The sequence below is a fragment of the Tachyglossus aculeatus genome (genome assembly GCF_015852505.1).
Source record: "Tachyglossus aculeatus isolate mTacAcu1 chromosome 12 unlocalized genomic scaffold, mTacAcu1.pri SUPER_6_unloc_1, whole genome shotgun sequence".
Taxonomy (NCBI): domain Eukaryota; kingdom Metazoa; phylum Chordata; class Mammalia; order Monotremata; family Tachyglossidae; genus Tachyglossus; species Tachyglossus aculeatus.
The window spans coordinates 8,353,908-8,380,833 of record NW_024044828.1 but is presented as its reverse complement, the minus strand read 5'-3'; the positions used below and the strand labels follow the sequence as shown (position 1 = coordinate 8,380,833).

Here is a 26,926-nt window from a genome sequence, read left to right as displayed (position 1 = left end):
TTGCATGTGCTTTGGGACACTTCTAGGATTTAAATGAATGTTGTTTAGCCAGGATACGATAACTTTTCCAATCCTTTTCCCTTATCAGTATAATGCACCTTAGATCAGATTTTTCCATTTTAAGTTTCTTCTTGGGTCATTCAAATTTCAATTATCCAGATCCATTTCTCCATGTGACTAAAGCCAAATCGAGATACTGAATCACACCATTTCTTCAACATTTAAAAAGCAAAATGTAATCATTTTGCCATGTCACCTGGAAATAGGATGATGTTACACACTGCTAATAGGTTACCAGATGCAAAGACTTAGATACTTGTAGGTTTCATTGTATTGAAGAGTTGCATACACTACAGTCCATGTCCATTTCATGCCCTTTGCTGAGCTCTGTCAGTTGAGAATCAATCAATCAATGGTACTTATTGAGCATTGGCGCAGCACTGTACTAAGTGTTTTGGAGAATATAATACCCAGAGTTAGTGGACATGTTCCCTGCTCATAAGGCCCTCACAGTCCAGAGGAAAAAGGATATGCCACCCTACCCCATGCCTTATTTTTCCCTTTCTACTGTAGTTTCCCTTACTACTTATAAAATCTACTCATCCATGTTCACTTTTAACAAGCATCTCAGAATGATATATGTGAAAGTCAAGAGAAAGCATCCTGAAAATACCTAGATATGCAAAGTCTAGTTTGATTAAGGCTTTTCTTTTGGCCCAAAGGGGCATTTAGTAAAGTACACTGATTGACTCTTTCAAGTCTCTTAGGTACCTTTCGGAAATTCACTGCTGCAGTGTGTTAAATAATAAACTAGTGGTCTAAAAGGATGATTTTTTTCCCTGCCTACTCTCCCATTAATGTGACAAATTTACTACAGTGAGAGAATATGACTCATTATGTAAGAAAAAAAGTGACTGTAATAAGAATTCCTTTTAAATCCACCAAAGTGATTAGAATCTCCAGAACAAATGCAAAGATAGAGGAGCATCAAGTGTTTCAATAAACAGCATGGGGGCAGTAAGCCTTGATAATTTTTCTGTGTGTCAGGTATGTATGATAAAACCTTTTTAGCCCAGAATTGCCTGAAGACAGTTTTGAAGATCTAAAAAGGATGAGGTAGAACTTCTTGAAAACAAGTTAATAAAGGGTAGTGCATGTCAGCAAAGTTTGGAGTTTTATAAAGAGGTTTCTAAAGTTCAGGAATGAGAACTGTACTTTTCATCTCCTTCATTTTTAGGTAGAGTCTGATCCCTATTATCATTCATATTCTAGTGTCAATAGTGTCAATAAGTATGGCACTTGGTCCATTAAAAAAGCTGTATCCTTCCCAAGAACGCTCCTGTTGATTATACAGACTTCTAGGAAAAGGAAGATTAAATGAATAGGGTTAAAAGGCTGTTAGAATATAGGCAAAATCTCATTTCCATATGACAAGTATAATGCACTGAATTGCATTCTCGACCAAGGGAGGTAGAAGTCGTCTGAGTTTCGGTCGCAGTTTAACCAGGAAAATTTATAAATTTTTGTAGACTGACCTGGGTTATTAAAAAAATGTATACAACTGCTCTGGAATTGGGAACATCTAGACTAAACTGACCAGCCTGTCTTGCATGAATGTTCCCTTCAGATGCTTGGACATCCACTTCAGGGATCCATGTTCAATCCATTCTGTCCCAGAATTCTGGGCCCTGGAAAATGGACATCAAAGAATATTGGGAAACTTAAATTCCACACTTCCTTCTGCACCTTCCTCCCCTGTCTCTGCTTTCTTAGTCATCAAGGAGAAGGGAAAAGTTCACAAGTTTGCACTGCCTGGTCTCCAAGCATGTATTTTTTATAAGTTTCTAATTTTCTACATATATGATCACAACCTATGAGATTCAGTTCAACCATTCGTGGCAAAAATTAAGTTGTCTCATGTTGGATAATGTGGTATATTAAGTACCATTATTGCATTAGCATGGATGTGCTTGAATTATTTTGAAGAGAGAGAGTTCAGACAGTTCCCAGAACTTGGGGGATTTCTCCCTTCTAATGCTTGTTGGTTATTACAGAGTTAACATAAATATAATTCTAAACATTATAATTTTTGAATATGAGGGAAAATTATGGCTGTCCCTTGCTGACACTAGGATCTAATTTCTTTTCCCTCTCCAAATTCCCAAAGACAATGGCGAAGATCTAAACTTCTACAATATCCCTGCAAACAAATAAAACAATCTATCAGATGCCATTCACAGGAATCTATTGCTAGCGATAGTAACAGAACTTAAGTGCCTACCTACTGTGTGCAGGGCACTGTTCTAAACTCTGGAAAGAAAAATACACAAGTGAGGAATTAGGTATAGTCCCTGGCCCTCAAAAGATTCACAACTAAGAATTCAAGTGGCAAAAGATGTGGTAATAGACACGAAAAGGAAAGATGAAATTGAATAAATACAAAACCAACATAAAAAATTAAAGTTTATAGTCCAAAAATCCAATAGTTTAGGGGACCTGTAAGAGCCTTAGAATGTAGCCACTCAAGTCACCAAGGATAAAGACATAACCAAAACCTTCCCAGTGTTCACAAATTGGAAGCCCCCTTACACACAGAGTATGTCATGGGTTGGGGGCCGAGTTTAAATATTGGGAAGGCAATGTGGTGTGGTGGAAGTGTGCCAGTCTGGATAAAGGAGGATCTGGTTTTGAGTGGGCGCTCCATTTACCAGTCCAGTGTGACCTCAAGCAAATCACTTAAATTCTCTCTGTACCTCAGTTTCCTCACCTACTAAATGGAGATTATCATACCTACCTTTATACCTACCTCAGAGAATTGTTATGAGGACAAAATTGAGATAAGTAATATGAAGGTGCTATGGAGATAAAAGCACAATACAAAAACTAAGGTACTGTAATATTGGAAATAATTGTTTGCAGAGTCATAAAACCACATGTGAAGGTGCTGTATTTCATTTTATGGAAAACTTTAAGAAAAAGAAGCCAAAGCTTTAAAGGCACTGGGAGAACCAGAATTACAAACAATCCTCTACAGGCTATCAAATTGTTCCTGCAAGGATACATTCTTTTCTACTTTGATCATAGCCTTAATCTCTCTTATGAGATCCAAAGGGGAAAAAAAACTTGCTAAATTGTAGAGACAGTTTTTACCAATGTTACTTTTCAATTTTGTTCCATAAAATATTTTCCTGTTACCTGCATTTGTTTATAATGGGAAAAGATTGAAATTGGAGAAAGTATTGCCACTCTTATGGCACTGATGTTGTGTGATTTATGTAGCTTTGGAACTAGATGATAGTGTAGCTATTAATTCCTCTGATGCCTTACCTCACCACAGCCTAATAACATGCAGGAAATTCAGAAGACAAAGAGGAAAACAGTGATCCTGAATTCTAAAAATATCCTATCAAAAATGATGCAATCATGTAATAAAGTATGGTACAGTAATTTATAAAATACACTAGTAGTGGCTGCTAAAGCAATTAGGATCCAAAACTAGGGTTTTCTGGTCAAACACATTACTAAAAATGAAAAATATTCCAGCACAAGTAAGATGTGTATGTTCTTAAGTATAATGGGCTACGTTGACTTTAGGATTTTATATCCTATTGTTTGCATATGGAGACTTCACTGAAACAGAAAATCATTGAATTGCAGTTCATTCCCTAGTTGATCCATACAGTGATCTAGGTGATATATTCCATATGCCAACACTGAATGTTATTATACAGGTATTCTAATATACACTATCCTTGGAGAATTGTGCAATATCCTATAGAGATCTAATGTCTGGTAGGTGTGAGGGATAGCACCATTAGTGCCTTGAGTAATCAGGCAAAGCTAACATAAACTTTAGAATAAGGTTAATGGGTCAAAAGAAAGGAGAGAATGTCTCTATTTCTGGATATATTCCACTGATTTAGCAGCAAAATCTTTGTCCACAATGATGCTTAAAGAATTCCTGCCATGATGCTTGGGTACTCCCGTACATCCATCTTAATGGTTGATTAGATGGTAGACTGAAAGCTACAGTCTACAGTAAGCTCTATTCTGTAAGCTCATTATGAGCAGGGAACATACATGTCTGCCAATTCTGTTGTATTGTCCTCTCCCAAGCTCTGCATGTAGTGTGCTCAATAAATATGATGTACCACCTAGCATTCCTGGCTTTTACCTCTAGTGCCCTCTACTTTTCCCCACACATTCCAAAATTCTCTTCCAAGAACTTATCAAAACACTTTAGAACCTAATATTCTTGCCTACACAACTGTCCTTGAAAACAGATACCATATGCATATCACCTGCTGGGTGATTCCCTTTGTTGCACATGAATCTAGCACCTTGAAGCTTTAAGCCTCTGTCATTTTTGACCTAGAGTACTCAGCTAGCTGTTGTGTGATTTGGTTATTCTAACCTGCTCAGCTTCAGAATTTCAAAGCTTCAGTCATGTCCCTGCTCAAGCAATCAATCCTGTTTATTGAGTGCATATCATCTTTTTTGAATATTGGCCTACCGCTTTCAGTTGAAACTGTTTGGATTCCTGTAATCAAACAGGAGTTAAGTAAGGCTTTTAGAATATTTTGAGAAGAGGAGGCTAATGAAAAGAGGAGGCTTAACAATATCATCAAATCCTTTTTTTTTTGCAACAGTGATGTTGACCAGTTTTTCTTATTTTCTAAAATAAAACAAAATAGGCCTTAAATTACAGTTAGAAGAAACTCTGAAGGTTGAAACTCAAACAGGATGATTTCAGAATTTCCATCTCAGAAAATCCTTGCCATCAAGACAGAGGAATGGACAGAAAGTCTTTTTGAAGGCCTCCTAAAGATAGCATATCTGAGGATATTATAGGGGAAAATAGTCTTTTTCATTTCAGTCTTGAAAAAACTACATTTTATAGCTAGAATAATATAGTTTTTCCACAGTGGGTGATTCCACTTAGCAGTTTGGATAGAATGCCATCAGGGAATTAAGGATCATTAGTCCAAAAAAGCCCATCTTTCCAGAGTATGTGATGTAGTGATAGAAGAAACAGTTGTACATAACAATGCAACACCACCAGTCAAGGTGTGCAAACAGTAATGTAAATTTTCCTTAATATGGGGTTTGTTATAAATGTAACTCCTGCATTGTTTTAATATTCTTACCCTCTTTTTGTAGAGTTTCATCTATTTTTTCCCTAACAAGTAATATACTATATACTGAAACAGCTTCTTCTACCATTTATGCAGTGAGTTTAGTTGATTCATGCTGCCTCTATCCTGGAACTCCCTGCCCCTGTATATCTGAAGGACCGTCACTATTCCTATTTTCAAAGCCTTATTAAAATCACACCTCTACTGAGAGGCCTTCCCTGACTAAGCTATCATTTCCCTTACTCTCTCTCCCTACTGCCTTGCTCTAGAACCTTGGATTTGTACTTTTTATTCACTCTTCTTTCAAACCCACAGTACTTTCATTCATACTTTCAGTACATTCATTTTAATGTCTGTCTCCCCTCTAGACTTTAAGCCTCTTACAGATATGGAACATGCCTACCAAGTCTGTTATATTGTACTCTTCCAAGCAATTAGAACAGTATTCTGCACAAAGTTCTCAATAAAATTCCAGTGATTGAGTCACCCAGACATCTTGAACATCAATTTATTTTTTAGCTGAGTTCCAAAATAAGCCTGCTTATTTTTCTAACAAGTAATTCACATATTCTTTGGTTTTACAGTATTTCACATGTTTACTTTCTACAGTTGGAATTATGTTACATTGGCAAGAATAGTTTATCGTTTGTAAACTTCTTTCATGGGTTCTCTAAACTGGAATTATGACTTCCTTCTTTAATGAATTTACCTGTTTCAGTTTTCCAAAATTTTTGCCCAGTACTTCAGCAAAAGACAAAAGACATTTTGGGGAAAGACAATTTGCATTTGTGGTATATCTCCACCACACTGCTTCTTCCCTGCCAAGACCTGTCTATACCATAGACACCTGAGGTCCAATTCTGTAAAGTTATCTCTTGTTAGGGATTTTGTGAAATGTCATTATTCTCCAGCCTACTCTCCCTCCTTCCAAATTATTTTTCTCCCTTTTCCTCTTGGCAAACTGTTCACTCCCACTAAATTTCACACCTCATATAAACCACAGAATCCCAAAAGGGGTTGGTGAATGTTTTTGCCTCAGGATATGTCTGTATTCCTTTTTGATACGATAGGATGCATTTACGTGTCTTAAAGTGAGTGTACGTTTTCTTGTCTGATCTTGGAATTTCTTGAGTGGGTCGTGTTGTGATAAGTTGTGTTTTCAGTTGCTTTTGTTAAGAAACAGAAGATTTGAGGCTCTGGCATCCATCAGTTACTGTACATGTTAATTATTTTTAGGTTTTATATGAAGCAGGGACATGTGCATCTTATTCCTTTATCATATTAGGACTATTTGTTTCATTACCAGAACACCAAACAAGGATCCTAAACTAATTATGCCACAAATGAGCTTGTGAATGTTTTATATTGTACTGCACTGCCAATCTTTTTAAATAGCTGAATGAGTTGAAGCACTGAAAAAGCTAAGTGAAATTTCCCAGAGCGTAACATGAAATTGAAGACAAAAAGTGTTCAGTTGTCTAGAGCCCGACCTGTTTTCCTTGTTAAGTATGGAGAACTTTTAAGGCTGGTGTCTTCTTCCACTTTTCTAAATCCAGTGAGGGATCATTTGGAATAAAGCCAACAGGCATATAACTCTATAGTCAAAGTTCAGTTTTCGATGTTATCATTACTACCCAAGGATGAAACATGCCAAAATAATTTTCTTACCAGAGGAGGTTGAAAGCAATTTCCTGCAGGGGATAGCATCATCACTTAAGGTGGCCTTTGATTTATTTTGACAGTCATCTTCCGTGGAGGTTTCTCTGTGGCACTGGAAAGATCGTTCATGTCGGCCAAATTCTTCGCCTTTTCTTTTCTTGCAGTGTCTGACTCAAGGGAAGAATCTTCAGCAGGCAGGCAGACGGGTACTGCTCTGAGAAAGAAGAGAATAAATAGGCTCGGTGTCGGTCCTTTTGCAGTTGGCCTCTGAGGCTCCAGGACCTTCAGCAGTTGGGCAACTGGGCTCACTCTGTTGACTTGGAGCTTTGCTTCATGATAAACCATGTAAACCATGATGTTTTTGTGGCTACATAATAATACTAAGAAGAAGAAGATGATGATTTGTTAAGCACTTACTATTTGCCAAGCACTGTACTGAGCACTGGGGTAGATACTAGATAATCAGGTCAGACACAATCCCTGTCCCACTTGGGGCTCACAGTCTAATTAGGAGGGAGAACAGGTACTGACCCCGCCCCCCCCCCCCCATTTTAGAGATGAGGAAACAGGCACAGAAAAGTCAAGAGATTTGCCCAAGATTTCACAGTTGGCTAGCAGTGGAGCGGAGATTAGATCATAGGTCTCCTGACACCCAGGTCTATGCTTTTTTTTTTAGTATGCTCTGCTTTGTAGTTCTCAGTCCTGTGATACCAGAATGCCATGTGAAGGGACACTTAGCCACCATCATGTCTACCTGTTCCCACAAAGAGAAATGTGTTCCAAGAACTTAAGTGAGAAATATATTGTACTTGTATAGTGTTCTCAGATTTCCAAATCACTTCCATATCAATGATCTCTTTTTGAAATCCTCATAACATGTTTGGGAGTTAGGAAAAGCTTGGTTTTATGTCCACTGTACACATTAAGAACCTGAGTTAAAGGGATGTCATTGACTTGTTTCAAATCATGCAGCAGGTCATTGTCATAGTTGGGACTAGAATCCAAATCTCCTGACTCCCAGACTCATTCTCTTTCCAGTAGATCATATTACTTTATGGCAACTCAGGGTTTCTATGAGAATGACTCAGAAAACAATACAGAATTGATTTTATGACCCACACTTATTGATAAATTCACAAAAACATACCACATTTCAATCTAGGTGTCCTTAGTATATAAAAAAAATGCAAGCCAGATGATAAAAATAAAATGGAATGCGTTAGTCATTTTTTTTGCGGGATCTTAACAGTCTTTCCTGCTGCCATTTAGTAAATCAACTTTTCCCAGTCAAATATACTGTAAATTCATCTCTTCATCTTTAGGATCAGGTGTGCTACATGGTTCAAAAACATAAATAATATAATGCTTTTAACATCAGACATAGCAAAGAATCATTTGTATAAAAGAAAGATTCACTGAAAAAATGTCCAGCAGTAGTGAGCTCTAGCTTCAGTTTAGATTTGGAACATTCATCAAAATTACTGATTCGAATAAAAGTCACTCATCAATATTCATAAAATAAATTGAGTTGGTGAGACAAGTAAAATTATATGTGAATGTGCTGATGGGGGTAGCTTTTTATCAATTTATGGAAATATTGAAGCCACTGGGTGGAAATATTTATTATTAATCCAACCGGTTAACATCTGAATAGTACTCCTCATGAATGTCACTCTTTGGTTGTAAGACCTAAATGCTTAACCTCTTTCTGAAAAGATATTTGCTGACTGACCTTTGAAATTCTCCTATTCTTAAGTAAATATAATCATTTTCTCATCTACAGGACAACATTTTTAAGCTGGAGGATTCTCATTTTGAAAATGGCCGTGGAAAGAGTCCATATGACCCTAAACTGCTGACAGCATCTCTTTTAATAGGTGCGTAGCCCACAATAAATGAGGCACTCATTTCCCATAGATCACTCCCTAGTTGTCTGTTCTTTTTCCTGTTTCAAGGTCCTTAATTCTTTATCTTGAAATCTTTCTAGATGGATGTCAAGTGTGGTCAGTTCAAATGTTTTGAAGATGATGATGAAGCATGAAAGTCTTACTTCCTTTCTCAAAGACTATGGAATGACTTCGAAGTGATTTATCAGGATCTTTCTTTATAAAAAGTCCTATCTAACTTATCCACACCTAGGTGTACTTTAGATCTTTGATTCTGGTCATAAACGTCTACTTTTCTTACCTCATTTTTCTATTATGAGAAAGCCCAGATAATCCAGGAAGGAAAAGAACAATAGATTGCTGCTTAACTGCTTCTGAGTTCTAATTCCTGGTTGGGCCAGAGTTGCTTACCCAATTCATTTATGTCAGTCAGTTAATGGTACTCATTGAATGTTTACTTTGTGCAGAGCACTGAACTATGCACGAGAGAATTCAATGCAACAGAGTTGGTAGATACGATCCCTGCCCTCAAGGAGTTTATCTAGTGGACATAATCTTCATTACTGGTTATTTCTGTTTCTTCCTCTGTGAAGTATGGTTAGTTCAGTCAGTAAGTAATAGCTAAGAGATAGTAATGGTAAAACATTTTCAACTTAAATTGTGGGACAAGAATTCTATCTGGAACATAAAAGAAACTTTCATTTCAGCTGAAAACTTAAATAAAGTGTTCCAGGATTCTCCTGGATTTTGGCCCTCAACCAGTATCTTTCAAGCTCAAAATTATTGATTATAATAAGCAATTCCTTGCTGAGGATTAACAAAGGGCTAGATTCTAGTTTCTAAATTATGAGATTCACTGAACTATTGCCTAAGACAGAATCCCTCCTCCCTGGAAAAATGGAAGAAAACTGCCTTATCATGAACTATCCACTTTATTACTTTCCAAATAAAGAAAACGTTAGAACTTTCCATAAAAACCATTTGCCCCTTTTATACTGGCTGAATTTTAAACAGAAGTTAGTCAAGGAGGAATGTAGCAAACTTTAGCAAGCCCATAATTTTCCTATTCATGGGAACCCTAATGATCCCACGTGATTAACTGCCCTAGGGCACACAACTAAATAAAAAAGAAGTCATCCTAACCAAAGGAGGGGGTTACATTTTGCTCAAACTTGTATCCTATATTTATTCAAAGTGCACCCACCAAAAAAAATAGAAAATGTTTAAAAAGTGGTGTATAAAACAGTGCCTTGAGCAATTTTAATTTGTGGTGCATTGCTCACTGGGAATTTGCTTGATTGTTTACTTTAATATTCAGTAAAGAGAAAGAGAGAGGATGATGACAAGTAGGTATTATGAAGGACACTCAGTATGCCACCACACTAAGTCAACAGAGAATCGAGCCTTGAAGTGCTCATTGATTTTTGTTTTAATTTATTTTCTTCAAGAAGTATTGCTGAAACTGAATGGCTAGAATTAGGTGGTGGGGAATGAGAACGATAGAAGAGGAAAGATGTAGAGTTGCGATGGTTGTCTGGACTTACACTAATATAGTTCCTGTTGACAAGATGTTTACACTTCAACAGGGAAGGCAGACATAAGGATATGTCTAGGCACCAGCTTTTCCTAAAGGGAAGCACCATGGTTTAGTGGACAGAGCACAGGCATAGGAGTCAGAAGGATCTGGGTTCTAATCCAGGATCTGCTACTGTTCTGCCCTGTGACCTTAGGCAAGTCACTTAACTTTTCTGTGCCTCACTTACCTCATCTGTAAAATGGAGATTAAGACTGTGAGCCTAGTGTGGGACAGGGATTGTGTCCAACCCAGTTACCTTGTACTTAGTCCAGAACAAGTACAAGTCCTGTGTCCAACCAGTACTTAACACAGTTCCTGGCACATAGAACCGCTTAACAAATACCACAATTATTATTATTCTTATGAAGTGCTCCTTTTATGCTATACTGGCAACAACATACTAAGTGCTTTAAGAAGAGAACCAAGAACAAACTAATCTAAGTAAATGAGTAGTGAAAGGAAATTTAGGCACACATACATAATATAATGCCTCAAATTTGTGTGCTTTAAAGGAATTAAGCTGCACTTTGCACCAAAGTCCCACGCCATCTTTAATATGTTTCTGCTTTAGTTATGTGTCAACAAAAATAAGTCTCAAAACCATGTAAAGTGTCTTCCACTTCCCAAGTCTTTTTTAATAATTTCAACTGTGTTGTAAAGGAGTGTTTCATCATTATTAAATTGTTTCAGGATTTTTGGAAATATGTTTTTTATTCTCACCACCTGCAAGCATTTTTCATTATTTTCTTTAAAAACCTGTTCATTAAAGGTAGCAATTGCTACTCAGCTCTGAATAAATTCCAGCTGTGAACACAATAGAGCTAAGCCTTCCAAGATTCAAAACGGAGCATTTTCCCTCTACTTAACCATCAGCTCACATTTACACAATGTTAAATGAACAGGCAACATGAGAGACGTTTCTGTTTTTCCCATGAAGTGTTTGCCCGAAATTTCAGCACTAATAATTCAGGTGTAGAATCCAGATTGGAGGGAGATTGCTGAAACCTATTTTTGGGGTGCTAAAATTTAGTTTTTGATTCTTTGCCTGGAACTAGGCCACACTCCCGCTGGGAAATGGACTTATTATATTTATATTTTTAAACACCACTTCTGCATCTTTGGTTGATGGTTACAACCACAGGTTGCAAGACAGTATGTTTGTCCTTTATGGTCTTTTGATTCTATAATGAGCCCCTATGGAGAGCCCTCCCTATTCACCAGTGTTACTAGCATTCACAGTACAGTCTCAGAAGGACATGTTTTCTTCCTTACCACACCCATCCAAGGAATTGTAATCCAGTACTCCAACTGATCCGAGACACATTTTCATTTTATTTTGAGGTGGAACAATAAGGCCAGTGGATATACGACCTTTATTTAGTATGTGCCCCTGTCGGCATTTCAAAAATGCTGGAAATGCTCTTAAAATCATTGAACTGCCATTGTTGTTCAGATCAGTTGAGGGTAAACTTCTTTTAGAGATTCACAAGGCTTACAATGGAAGAGAGTGGGGTTTTATTCAATCACTTCGTAGTCTGAAAATTAGTATATAAGGTGGTACTAAGGATTACAGATGGTTCTTGCATGCACTTCTCAATCATTCAGTCAGTGGTATGTATTGAGAATTTACTGGGTGCTGAGCACCGTACTAAGCTTTAGGGAGTGTACAAAGCAAACATATTTGGTAGACATGTTCTCTGTCCACGAGGAGTTCTCAGTCTAGAAAGGAATTTATAGTCTAGGAATGCTGCACCCTTTTATTTATCTGTTGTAGTCCCTATTTGGAGTTGTAACATGATTAGCCAAAGGATGAGAGTGTGACTGGCAATGCAGCAACAGCACTGTAATCAATTCCTTTGCACAGATTCCCAGTCCTCACTGGACTGAGGCATGTCCTTCAACTAAAATGGGAGACTCCATAATCGATAGCCTGGAGAAATCTTCACATGCACATTGCAGTAGGAATTTCCAGCCACATATTGTTCTAATCAGCCACAAAGGCACACACTGATAACATCTCACCATCAGTGGCGCTGTCTTAGAACCCAAAGGATAGATGTTGGGAATGTGTGGGGGAATGGATGGCATGTTACGATTTCTGTATTCATTTTTCATATGATAAATTATACAAGGCCTGAAGGGAACCACAAAAGATATGTAAAACAAATACCTGCTTTCAGGGATCTTAAGATCTATCTGGGGAAGGAAAGCAAACAGAAAACATGAGCATTCAAATTTAATTTAAGAGCATGAATAAGGCAGATAGACTTATACGTAAAAAGAGAAATGGGAGATGCCAAGTGGCAAGAATCTGGGAATGAAAAGACCTGTGTTCCAATCTAGCTCTGCTGGGTGTCTTATTTTCCTCAGCTCTGAAATGGGGAGTAAATACCTATTTACTTTCCCACTCAGACTATGAGCCCCTTGTGGGCCAGGGATTGCCTCCTACCTGATTAGCTTGTATCTATCCCAGTGCTTAGATTGAATTGCAGTCACCTGGGAAAAGATGGCAACAAAGTGAAGGTAAGGTTACAGAAAGGTTAAGAGAAGTATCTGAGCCTTTTTCACAAGTAAAAATTGTTTGTGTTCTTTAAACTCTCAGTTGAATATGCTTTACATAATCAGGACTATAATTAAGTGATTTTTTCTTACCCCCAAACCAAGTCGAAAATGGCACAGAAGAATGAAAAATTGTTAATTAATGATATGCTGCACTGTTTCAGTTCTGATTACATCTCCCACTGGGCCCTGCTGGCTTATTTGTGTCTAGTATCTTCTGTGAATTCATTGTCCTGTGTCTTTCTGCTTTCTTGTTTTACCCTTCCTGACTTTCATGGCTACCATGGGGCTTGCAGTCATTGTGGTTAAAGTTTATGCTTTAAGTTTTCAGGGGTAAAAAGGTCAGTAGTCCCCTTTTGACATGGGCATTGACCATGAAAATGCTAGAATTGGCATGAAAATCATAGGCTTTTTTCCCAAAGCATGTTTTAAAATGTAGGCTCTGATTCCCTCACCGTGAAAACTCTTTCACTGACATTGCATTTTATTTTGGCCCTATTAACGTCCTGTATTGTCCATCTCCTTAGGACTCCCATGCATTTTTATTTGAGTTTGAATTTTTAGCCTCTCTGAGATCTACATTGGCAACCAGGAGCTAAACAACGCCATGTAATTATGTTACATAGGCAGCATACTGGCCAACAAAGCCAAGATAGATAAGATAGATAAGAAAGAGAAAATCAGGTTAAAAAGCCAAGCATATCCTTTGTAATACTGTGAAACAAGAGTGTGGTGGCAGCGTGGTCCTAGGTTTCAAATTAAACTACTGAAGTTCTAAAAAATCTGTACTGTTCTCGACTCTTCTTTAGGATTGTGAGTCCTGGCCCTTGCCTCGACCACCCCCGCTTATCCCATTCCAGACACCACATCCCATTCTCAGAGCAGTTTCATCAGCATAACTTACTAACCACAATCAATATCAGATGGCAAGAGAGGATTCCAAACAAAGTCAGTCTCCTAGATTCAAAGTTTTGCTCATCTCCAACCAGTTTCACTGGATGGGATGCAGGAGGAGAATAGATGATAGTATACGATACCTAAAAAGTTGCTATAGGGTGAACTGAAATTGGGCAACCTAAAATAAAGGAACAAAGAAAACATTTTAATGACATAGTAAACTAGAGCTTCAGATAATACTGCATTTCAACTGACAACTAGGAGATAACTGGGATAAACCTATCTGCATGGCCCACATAAATCAAGAAAGTAGTGATTATTTCGTGGTAGATATTGAGAGAGGACCACAAAGGGACAAAAAGGGTAGCAGTGCCAGGCATTGCAAACATCATGGTAAGACAACAAACAGGCCTTGTGGCACACAGAGTACCTAGTACTGTGTATTCCTCATTGGCCTTTTCAGCCATGAAATGCAAGTAGCCATCTAGTACCAGTATCCCAGAATGAATATGCTTCAGTCACCATGGAGTATTTGATTCACTTTAAGTATGTTTACAGAGGACAACAATACATCAATAATTCCCATCATCAAGGAGTGCTTCACGATCCCCTGAAAAAAATTAGCTGCTGTTATACCCTACCTACCTGTTGCTATTTTTCGTATCACTGTGAAAGATAGATTATTGACTTCTTGTGGTTAGGTAAAAATTGTCTACGAACTCTGTTATACCGTACTAATAATAACTATTAATGTTTGGTATTTGTTATAAGCGTTTACTTAGTGTCAAGCACTTTACTAAGTGCTGGGGTATGTACAAGATAATCAGGTCCCTTGTGGGGCTCGCATTCAGCACAGTGGTCTTGTAAAGTAAGCACTAAGCACTCTAGCACCACCGACTATTGTTTTAACTTGGAAGTGTCTTAATGTTCGTTTTCACAAATTATTCTTTCAAAGAACCTGGAGAATTTGATTCCTCTCTAGACTGTAAACTTCTTCTGTGCAGAGAACTTGTCTACCAACTGTTATACTGTATTCTGCTAAGCATTTAGTACAGTGCTCATCACACAGTAAGTGCTCAATAAATTGATTGATTGGAGTTGCTCTAATTTTTCCCCTGAGGAAACCTTAGCAGAGAAAGATTAAACTAATTTATCTCTTTTGTGGGTGGTGTGTTTCTGGATTATTCCATAGTGGAGAATTCCTTGGGAAGATTCCTCAGGGCACACCAAAGTTCCACATTTGCTTCCAAAAAGTGTTGTTTAAATTATCCTTTAAGTAGGACATCTTAGACAATTGATCATTTTCACTGGATCTGTACTAGATGAATGGGAAAAATTGAGTAGAGATAGATTTCCGTGGTAGGAATCAAATGTTATTTTTTTTACTAAGGGCATTTGTGGAAGTGGAATTTGGAAGTGCTAATGGTGTCCTCTCTGAAGAGCATAGCTCTGTCCAGATAGTGTGGCCCAGCCAGAATGATGGTGGCTTCGACTATGAGTATTTAGTCATACTGCCACTGGTAGCTGGCTCCTCTTCAACACTGTCACAAAACAGTGTCAAGCACTGCCAGTTGGAGGAAGCCAAGTAAAGTGGCACTTAGTGTTTTACAAATATCACAGTTATTATTAATTTGAATTCCCCCCTTCTAGACTGTGAGCCCATTGTTGGATAAGGATTGTCTCTGTTGTGAAATTGTACTTTCCAAGCAATTAGTACAGTGCTCTGCAAACAGTAAGCGCTCAGTAAATGTGATTGAATGAATAAATGAATGGAGGTAAAAAAGGATTGGTTGTAAAAATTGATATCATTTTAACCTCATGTGATCCTTGGAATACCTGTTTATTTCTTTTAAGGATTCAATTTAAGAACATGCTCATTGTCATCTTCCATTACTCCTCAGATGGAGAATTATATTCCGGAACTGCAGCAGACTTTATGGGAAGAGATTTCGCTATTTTCCGAACTCTTGGACACCACCATCCTATCAGAACTGAGCAGCATGACTCCAGGTGGTTGAATGGTATGTAGTACATGCAGTAATACATCAGAGGGTGTGGCCTATAATGTTAAAACTCCACAGTTGAAAGACAGTTGTCATAACTGGGGTTATATGTATTTGAAAGTCATACACGGTCTATTTGATAAGCATCACAAATGCCTATTGGCTTAATGTTTGTTTGAGCCATAGTCAAAAGTTAATGTTGGAGGGCAGATGACTGGAGGGTGTGAGAAAAAGACTGAAAATTCAAGAAGTTGTGCCAACATTGAGTTTCTCGTCCATCATCATGATTTTCTTTATGGGGGAAAAAAATCTGGATCTTAGCCAGAGAAAGCAGGCAAAGGGAAGAGAGAAGACAATTAAAGGAGTTGTTCAGATACTAAGCTTGAACATTTTAAGTTCAAAAGTTCCATTTCTGCATTAATGAGAGCCTACTGAGAGATAAGGTCACACTCTTCTACATGGACAATTCAAACTGGAACTGTTTCTCCCATGATTGTAAAAACAGCTTGTACAAACCAAAGCAATTTTATAAAAGCAGATAAAAAAAAAATTAGTTGAATGAGGCATTTTTGTATTAGTCCTTGACGATGTATTATGGTTTTCCCAAGTAGCTCAAAAATCTGTTGTTTACTTTGGTTCCCTCTAATGTGGCTCATGAAACACAAGCCAAACACCATAGGCATTAGGTATCCCACATTACAGATATCTTCTTGATATCTCCACCTGTTCCCAGCAGTGAGAATGATTCAGAACAGCACAGAGGTCCAGAGCTCCATGATAATTAATCATAACTGTGGTATTTGTTTATTTGTTAAGTGCTTACTGTGTGCCAAGCACTGTACTAAGTGCTGGGATAGTACAAGGTGTTCATTTAGGTTGGACACAGTCCCTGTCCCAACCAGGGTTCACATTCTAAATATGAGGGAATCAAATCCTAATTTTCCAGATGAGTAAACTGGAGCATTTGGAGTTCTGGAGGACTACTCCAGTTAGCTGTACATATGGCTGGAGGAAACAGCAAGGAGAGGAAGGGGAAGAATTATCTGGCATAGTGGATACAGCACGGGTCTAGAAGTCAGAAGGTCATGAGTTTTAATCTCTGCTCTGCCACTTGTCTTTTGTGTGACCTTGTACAAGTCTCTTCACTTCTCTGTGCCTCAGTTACCTCATCTGTTGAGACTTTGAGCCCCATGTGGCACAGGGACTCTGTCCAACCTGATTTGATTATATCCACCCCAGCGCTTTGTGCAGTTACCTGACATATAGTAATCGCTTAACAAATGCCATAATTATTATGAAAACATTGGTGGTAATGGGCATACAAGAACGTACCAAATTTACCCTTTCCCATTAATATACAGGGAGAATTGGGTCAACAACTGATGCATCATTAGAACATTCTATTTCATATTCATATATTTACTCAAGCACTCAGTACAGTGCTTGGCATTTACTGTTATCATCATCAGCATCATCACAACAGCAACAACATTGTCTTCAATTTCCAGGTGTGGAAACCAAAACAGCTACGCAAAATAAATAGCTACCTAAGATGTGAGGCTATCTGAGCAAATAGGTTATAAAAAGACCAGATATTTCAGGCCAAAGTGTAATGTTTTGGGACTAAACTTTCATTATATTTTTGAAATTTAAACACAGGTAAGAAGGCAGGAACATGTTTGGAATAAGTATTCAAATATCCAGTGCTTAGAAAAGTGCTCTGTGCACAGAATAGTACTTGACCCAAAGTAAGCGCGTAACAAATATTACGAAAAAAGTGAGATGTTACTATTTCTTCCTGACCTGAAACTTTAAAAGACTTTGAAGTGATCAATACAAGTCCACTGATTATTATTTTCCAGTTAAACCCAGTAATTTGGATACTTTCCCAGCTTTGTCTCTTCTTTGCAATATTTTAGAATGCTTTTGGTGGATTAAAAATAGTTTATATTAACACAAAATATAATTCTGCTCTCCAAATAATGGAGATATTTGTTTGCTGTAGAAAGAGCTTTTTTGTGTGTGAATATGATCAGAGAGCTTTAAAGGACACGAATAAGGGTTTTCACTGTCATTTTGAGACAGAGGTTGATTCCAAGATGGATTTATGTGAAGAAGAAAGCACACAAGTACGTGTATGGTCTCAGTTATCAAGTTAGAGTTTCTTTTGGGCAGGAGATCCGAATGGTGACAGCTAAGTCTGAAGGATTTACACTGTGGGAAAACAGAGCCATTGTCCACAGCTCTGTACTTCATCTCTGAAAATGTGTAATTCCTTTGTGAATTCAGTTATCAGTCTCTCAGCACTAAATGTGAGAACTGTTTTTCCCAAATTAGCACGAAGGTTACATCTGACAGGGTGCAGAAACCAGAACTGTTTTAAGATTGAGGATGCAGTCATGTATAAGATTGAACCAAGGGATTTCAACTCTCAGTCCCTCTGAAATTAAATACTGTTCCAGAATGAAATTTGAGACATAATGTTTACACATTGATGCATAAAATGAGTGAGTTTCATGGAATTAGACTACAGTGTATAATTGTTTGGACTTCCAGCTTCTATTCATTTTCATGGAAGGTGCTTTTTTAGTGATCAGGCTGTTAAAATTCACTTTGGCATAGAAGGTACTTTAATTCCTCTAAATCACTGCATCTCTTTTGGAAGAATAAATAGGCCTACATAATATGTTTTGTATTTTTCAATGAAGGAGGAAAATAAGCTGTAAATATTAATTCATTCAATTGTATTTATTGAGCACTTACTGTGTGCAGAGCACTGTACGAAGCACTTATTATCAAAATAATAATTATGGTATTTGTTAAGCATTCACTATGTGCCAAGCACTGTTCTAAGCACTGGGCAGACACAGGGTAATCGGGTTGTCCCACGTGGGGCTCACATCTTTAATCCCCATTTTACAGATGAGGGAACTGAGGGACAAAGAAGTTAAGTGACTTGCCTAAGGTCACACAGCAGACATGGGGTGGAGCTGGGCTTAGAACCCATGTCCTCTGACTCCCAAGCTCGTGCTCTTTCCACTAGGCCATGCTGAACTCGGGTGAATATTGAAGTTGAACAGAATCAAGTCGACTTAAGTTTATGCACATGAGCTCAGGGCTTAAACAACAGCCTGTGTCAGTTCAATCCTTGGCCTTTCTTCTCTCTCGGCTGTCAAAGTAGTGCTCTGTTTATTACTACTGGGAAGACTAGGGTTGGACAGTCTGAACTTTGTGAGAATCCTGTTTTTTCCACCATCATTCTCTTTCAGGCCACACGGTTCTTGGCCTGAGGTGTGTGTGGTGGGATCACCTTGATCAATTTCTGTCACTTTCTGGGGTGATCTAAGTTGATTTCATCCTTTACTTTATTATCTTCGTTGTTAAAGATGTTCTCCACTACCTTATTAAGTGCTCAATGAATACCACTGATTGATTGATTCTCCCCTTCTTCCTTCTCTCCTCCATTGTCCCTTGCTCCACATGAGTAGTTACAGAAAGGAATGTCTGTACCAGAAATCTGCTTCATAGATGCTTGTGGAATGGACGGGGATATTAAAAGAGAGACTGGAGATCAGAGCATTGCACCTATGATAGTTTAAAATAGTGGCCCTTAACTGCAGATTCTGAGCCTGCTGTGGGCAAGAATGTGTCAATTATATTGTTGTGTTGTACTCTCTCAAGCATTCAATACAGTGCTCTGCACACAGTAAGTGCTCAAGAAATATGATTTATTGATAATGAATCTCAATTTTATTTACATGCAGTCATCACAAGTGGGCGTACAGATAAATCCAGGTATAGATCCAAACTCCTACGTCCCACCTCCCTGCTTTTTCTGGTTAGGAAATCATAAAAACAATGCTACACAAATCCTATTCTTGGGCCAAAGTATTCTATCAAACTCCAGTGAACTTCAGAAAAATCAGGACCTACATGATTTATACACATCTAGACTGTTGCTAACATCAACCAGTATGAGTGTCAAGCGGTGTGGCATAGTGAATGGAGCATGGTCTGGGACTGTGGCTCCACCACTTGGCTGCTGGGTGACCTTGGGAAAGTCACAACTTCTCTGTTGCACAAAGTAAGCACTCAATAAATGTGATAGATTGATTGATCTGTCAGTTTCTTCAGCTGCAAAATGATAATAATAATAATAAATGATGCCTTATCCTGCCTCAAAAACCACAACTCATTTCTGGAAGACTATTATGGGAGGGAAGATAATGAAGTAGGAGAGATAACAAAAGTGATAAAGGAGACAAGGTTATTGATGTCAGAATATAATTATATGCTGAGATAATTCTCCCAAATAAACAAGCACTTTCATTAATTGAGACTAGTGATTGTACCATAGGATTTACAGAAATTATGGTCCAGCTCTGTCTTGAAAGTACAAGATATACCTGCTTATCAGAATGGTGATTTACTAAAGGAAACCACAGAATAATTACATCAATCATGTATTAAGTTTTTTAGTGAGGTTGCATGGTGTCTCTAAATCACTGTAAAATAATAAACTATCTAGAAGTTTACAAGAATTTAGCTTTTACTGTAATGGTTGTGTAAAAGTAAACTACATTTTCAAAGAATAAATAACATGGAAAAATCACTGGAATGGTGGAAAGTAATTTTTTTTGCAGATTCTGGAATTCCTAGTTAAACACAGGTAAGAAGGCAGGATATGATATTTTGAAGTAATATCATAGTGAAGCCAATTAAAAAGACTGAGGAACTGCTAAAGGAAACAAAGAGGATATGCCCATCCTTTTGATTAGGTATTTATTAACTCCCATGAGCAATTAAATTGCCTATCACTTGGAAATTTGAGTTCCTTTGAAATCTCTGGGCATCAAAACCTGCAATGTCACTGGAGAGTGATAGCAGTGCTAAGAGCTGGTTATATTGTTCCCCTCACCACCATTCCCATCTAGTCTCTCAGTTTCAACATGTTCAGGTATGCAAATAGTATTTAAGGTGCAGTTGAGATTCCCAAACATTATATTGCCCACTCAAGGTTAGATGGATGTGAAATCAATCTTACTGAAGTGGAAAATTCCTCTTTCATTAAAAACAGAGGGAACTCCACTCTTTGAAAGACGTAGTCCTTTGGAGAAGAAATAAGAACACATCCTCATCTCCCTTTTTGATCTTTGACTCCTTTCTTCTGCAGCCATTTGGCTGAACGCGGACACTGTCTGTATTAATTTCCTCTTCACGGGCCACTGCAGTCCCAGTTTGGTGGGTGTTCAATAGGGATTTACTGTTGACTGGATAATCTGAGTTCATGTGTGCAGGGAAAGTGAGTGAGGAGATTTACTCAGAAAAAGGAATGGCATGACAATGCATGTCACAATGGTGTGACTAGCCCTTCTGACATGGCCCTCAAAAGCTTTCCCTCTGTGAAAACAGAAGCCTGTTTGCAAATTAATTAGTTTCTGGCCACAGCTTGATTGTTGACCCAGAGTTTGTAGAGTGGAAAAACAATCAGATTAGTCAGCTCCATATAAAGGGCCAGTCCAACGTTTGTGTGTGGTTTGTCCAACTATTGAAGCTGTGAATGGAGTGAAACAAACGCTTTTCTGAGAAGCGAAAGCAAAGGTTAAGTGTGATGAGTATAGACAGCATCGGCAGCAGGAACTGGGGAAATGGAAGCTTTCTGAACATACAACACTGGAGGTTGCCAAGTAATTTCATTGAATTTTAATGCCACAGACAGACTGAGACAAAATGCCACTTGTTACATTTTAATCTCTATTAGTCAAAGGCTTACTTCATTATTAAACTTCAGCTTGACAAGAACTAGGCGAAGCCTTTCACTATAGCAGTGGTAAAGTCTTAAAGGATAAATATGTTAATAGCAGGATGAAAAGGAAGGCAACAGGGTGACTTGTCTTCCTGTTTAGATATTTCCAGTTACTTTCATACAAATACCTTTAAGCCCAATTCTAATTATCCAGGGAGTCTGACTACTAAAAGAGATCTGCAATCCACTTGATTTATTTTATCGAGCCAAATTTGATTGTTAATCTTGAGAAATTCAGCATCAAAAGACCCAACGGTGGTCTTTGCTAAAGCCCATTCCCTATTGTTTTTCCAAGATTTTAGAATATAGTGGTCACTTGCTTATTTCAGTTTTTCTTTTTGTCCTCATGGTTTCATTTGCTGCAGAAAAATGTAGGCTAGAGGTCTCATCCATGTAGGTAGTGCATCATTTTGAAAATTTCTAAGTAGGATTGGTTGTGGAAAAGACAAAGAGTAGACCCTGCATAAGGTAAAACTGGGGGATATGGGTGACCTTCTCCATCCTCACCCCATAAAATTAAAATGCATAAATCCCTCAAGGCAATCTCTGTGGATCAGATCTTTTGCGCAGTAGCCAAGCGCCTTAACCACAGTGTAAATGGTGAGGCTATGAGTTTCCAGGCAACCCTGGACAAATCAGTCTTTCTGGCTTCTTTCTCAGATAGCGTGCTGGAATGACCCATCACTCACAAGGTTCAGGAATCACAGGGCTAGGTGCTATATATGTATCTAGATAGGCTGAGTCAAAACAAGGTGGAAAGGCAAACAATCAAATAGCTTTTAAACCCAATTGAGCATCAACATGTGTGTAAAGAAAGGACTGTGGGGTAGAGCGATTAAGACAGGAAGACTTGATGAAGGTGGTGTGAGAGTGATTGATGCACTTGCTTGGAAGTACTCTATATATAACAGGCACCACTGCCTGAAGATAAGTCTGTTTCTTTAGCTTTAATTGCTTTCTGCCTCCTCTTCTCTTCCATACAAGTCTTCCACTAAGAATAACAACTGTTGAGTTTGAGTAGGTCATTCACAGGTGAGAAGATCCTCAGAGACTGTTTTAAAGGTCAGACCTACACTGGGCACATCTTCCAGAATAGAGACATTAATTCGCGGTGCCACAATTAGCACTCTTCTTATGACACCAAATGAGAAAGATTGGCATAATATCACTACCATTAAAAGGTTGCAACATTGAAATGCTTCCAAATGGACATTAAGGATCTGTCTTTGTGCATCCAACTAAAGTTAGAGGCTTTTTTTCAATGTTTTTGAGGCAGCACTTTTAAGGAAAAAACAGATCTAATTAAACCTACTTGCATCTCGGACTTTAAAGTTATTTTACAACTATCCTTGGCATGAATCTGTGATCTTGCTATGGTTGAACATCACTGGAATTCAGCATGTAAACCTAAATAAATACTGTAATCCTAGGAATTGGTTATTTTTTTTTTACCAATTTTCCATTAGCTTCAAAACACTCAATACAAAGCAAAGGACAGTGTAGTGTTTAGTCTTTTCACTGTGACCTTTTCGCAAAACTGTACCCATTTCCCTGATGTGAGATAAAGTCACAGAAAAATCTCTCTCCATGAATTTTCATCCATTTCAATCAGAATGCTTGCTAGGCTAATTAATGGCTTTTGTTCCTTTGATTATTTAATTACAAATCTCAGGAGATGACAGGACCCCTGTACTAAAGAAAGACATCACATTTGCACAGGTTTGGAATCCCAACACGAATTGTGTGTGGCAAATCAGTGCCTCCAGATTTATTCTTGCCCTCTGGGACCCTCCCTGCCTTTCCAGCTTAGCATGCAATATGATTTAAATTACAGCTTCTACCAAGCTGTGCCTTGGGATTTCACTTCATGTTTTCAAGTGTTTATAGTTCATTGAGCTTTAACCTCCTTGATTCAGAAAATTAAATAATGTCATGGCTGATATCAAACTGATGGCTGGCCCTCAATTGCTTAAACACTTCTGGTATTAAATGTTTATTTTTAAAATGTGTAGCAAAAACATGTAAGTATTAAACCACAGGAAAAAAAATCAAAGTGTTGGTAAGAGCCTGGCTTAAGCTTGTGAAGTTGAGCTTCGCATAAAGTGAATTTTATGGCAAAATAACTACAGTACTAGTATGTTGCAACCCTACATATTTTGTTGGCTTAAGTAAATTAAACACACTATAAAGGAAAAATATATATATACAGGGATTCCTTCGCTGCTAGTAAGAGGTTTTCAACCAGGAATTGAAGCGCCTCTGGGATTTCTTCAAAGGATCACAGTGGAACAGGTTTGGAACATCATGGCAGTAGCAGCCTCAGCTCTTACCACTGTTGACCCTCTTCTTTCTGGTCTCCTTGACAAGTCATGAATCCCCAGGAGCCCAGCAAGAAGCAGATCAGCGGCAACTGAAGCAGGTGTGAAGAGAAACTGTTCCTGCAGCTGCCGCTACCACCAGCTCTCCAGAGCACAGTAAGAAGAGGTCCCACAGACCCAGAAATGGCTATGGTGATGGTGGAATCAACCATTCCAGCTTCTGCCATTCATTCTTTCATTCATTCAATCATATTTATTGAGCGCTTACTGTGTGTAGAGCACTGTACAGTCACAGTTCTGGGTCAGGCATTGGGAAAGAAGGGACAGGGGATGATGGCATAATGGGAAGAGGGATTGAAAGGGGGCAATGATAATTATGGTATTTGTTGAGCGCTTACTATGTGGCAGGAACTGTACTAAGCACTGGGGTGGATACAAGCAAATCAGATGGGACACAGTCCCTGTTCACATGGGGCTCACAATCTCATTGCCCATTTTACAGATGAGGTAACTGAGGCACAGAGAAGTGACGTGACTTGCCCAAGGTCACAGAGCAGACAAGTGGCAGAGCCAGGACTAGAACCCATGACCTTCTGACTCCTAAGCCCGTGCTATCCACTGAACCATGTTGCTTCCCTGGTGATGTGGCGGCATTTGTTGTAAAGAGAGATTTAGAACTATGGGTGGAACTCCTTGAGACAACAGGGGTACAATTTCTAACAACAAATACAAAAGTAGATAGTCCTGCAAACTAATATTTGTATTTGTTAAACACTTTTTTATTATATTTATTAAGTGCTTACTAGGTGACAAACACTATTCTAAGCACTGGGGTAGGTTCAGGTTAATTAGATCAGACACAGTCCTTGTACCGCATGGAACTAAGTAGGAGAGAGAATAGGTTTTGAATCCCCATTGTATAGTGAGAAAACTGAGGCACAGGGAAGTTAAGTGACTTGCCCAGAAGTCACACAGAAATTGTGGCAGAGCCAGAATTAGAACCCAGGTCCTCTGGCTCCTAGACCCGTGTTCTTTCCACTATGCTGTACTGCTTCAGCTTCTGTAAGCCCTGGGGTAGATACAAGATAATCAAGTCAGACACAATCCATGCCCATCATGGCGCTCAAAATCTAATAAGTCAGGAGTTGTATCTTAGCTTTTCTGTATTCTTAGGATAATGCTCTACAAACAGTAGATACTGAAAAAAAAGGCTATATATGATGGCAGTAGCAATATTAACCACTTACTGTGTGCAGAGCACTGTACTAAGCACTGGGAAAGAATATTCAGGGAGGAATTAGCCACAGATCCTGTCCCTCATAGGGTTCACAATCTAGGCGATGGCCATCAATAAATACTAATTAATTTCCCACGTGGCATTGCTATACCAAGCATTTGGGATAAAGAATAGTCCTAACCCCTATCCTCAGTAACTGTACATTCTACATGCCAGGATGAATTTCCAGAATTTTCTATTCCAGAAAAGCCTCCAGTGGCAGTAGGGTCAGTCAGCAGCACTTTCAAGCATATTGCTGGACTTTGGTATTCGGAGTTTTCTGGCACTATGTTTCCATTACCTTTAAGTTCATCAGTCAACACTAGCATGTTGTGGTTATCTGGGAAATAGCAGCTCAGTGGTGGATTTCCAAACCCTGACGTGGTGCTTAAGAAAGCATTATATTCAGTGATACTTCTGTTGATGTTGTTGTTTCACCTGTATAGAAAGACTGTACCACCAGCCAAGGCTGGACCTGCCTCCTGTCCTCTGCATATTCAGACAGACCCTTGGTGCTCAACAGATGTTTTGGTTTTTATTAGAAATGGTCCTGATGATAACCACAAGCCAAGATACTTCATTGGTTCCAACAGTGATGATTTTCAGACTGCTGGGGAGTTTGGGTATGATGGAATGATGCATTAGAGGCCTTGGAAATTAAGTCATTAGCTGGGGTTAAGTTATGAGTTATCAATCAGAAACCTATTAAAAAGTGCTTACAAACATCACAATCTCAGTTTTTCTTTTCTAAAGTGAAATGTCCAAAGTAGAGCAGTGACTCTGATATAGTAAACTTTTAAATCAATGTTTGAGAAAGACAAATTTTTTTATTTTTTGAAAATTTTAACCTACTGAATTACAATCCATTAAAAGTCTAAATTTTTAGGGGAAATAGGGAAATAAGAACTTCAAAATTAACGATCTGTAATAACATAGCAGTAGCATAGCCTAATGGCAAAAGCACGGGCTTGGGAGTCAGAGGTTGTGGGTTCTAATCCCAGGTCTGCCATTTGTCTGCTGTGTGACCTTGGGCAAGCCACTAAGCTTCTCTGTGGCTCAGTTCCCTCATCTTTAAAATGGGGATTAAGACTGTGAGCCCCACATGGGGCAACCTGATTACTTTGTATCTACCCCAGCGCTTAGTACAGTGCTTTGCACATAGTAAGCACTTAATGAATACCATATTATTATTATCAGTGCTTAGAACAGTGCTTGGCACATAGTAACTACGTGCTTAACAAGTACCATCGTTACTATTACTCCCTTCAAATGCATGCCCTTTACTGGAGGGCTAAAGACTAAATACAGTCTTTTCCAAGTTTCAGTGCACACATTGCAAAATATTATTGGAATTTATAGTAATGTATGAGGGGTCTCACAGAACAGTATTTCATATGCTGGCCATCTGGTGGTCAGTAAAAACAATTAATGGACCAAGTAATTTGATAAGGTACAGTACATAAATGCCTAAAATATTAATGGGAAATTTGTAGCAAATAGCTTTTAGGCAGTAATTCAACTGTCTAAATTTCTACTACGCTGACTACTTAGCTCTTTTTTGGAGGGACTGGCAGGATTTGAATATTTTCACAAGCCTTGCTCTCTCCTAGTCCCCTTTTTCTAAGCTGTCTTTTCTAATATGTTGAGCAACCTAGATATCAGTCTCTCTCCCATGATTTAGTCACAGTAACCTCACTTCCTCCCCATCCAGCTGCTCTTTCCTAGTTAGCCTCTGATAAGAATCCCTCTGCCCTTGTGTGACCTACTTTACTCAGCTGCTAATTTGTGTGCCTGGGGTGCTTATCCAGGGT

General features: G+C 38.4%; 1 protein-coding gene across 3 annotated transcripts in view; it reads left to right on the top strand.

Moving 5' to 3' along the window:
* The window catches only part of SEMA3A (semaphorin 3A), a 204,222-nt gene that overhangs the window by 114,392 nt on the left and 62,904 nt on the right, over window positions 1–26,926 (top strand). For all 3 annotated transcript variants that reach the window (XM_038741339.1, XM_038741340.1, XM_038741341.1), the window contains exons 5-6: window positions 8,578–8,671; window positions 15,614–15,733. In XM_038741339.1, the coding sequence (XP_038597267.1) occupies window positions 8,578–8,671; window positions 15,614–15,733 (214 nt within the window). The remainder of the gene's footprint in view (window positions 1–8,577; window positions 8,672–15,613; window positions 15,734–26,926) is intronic.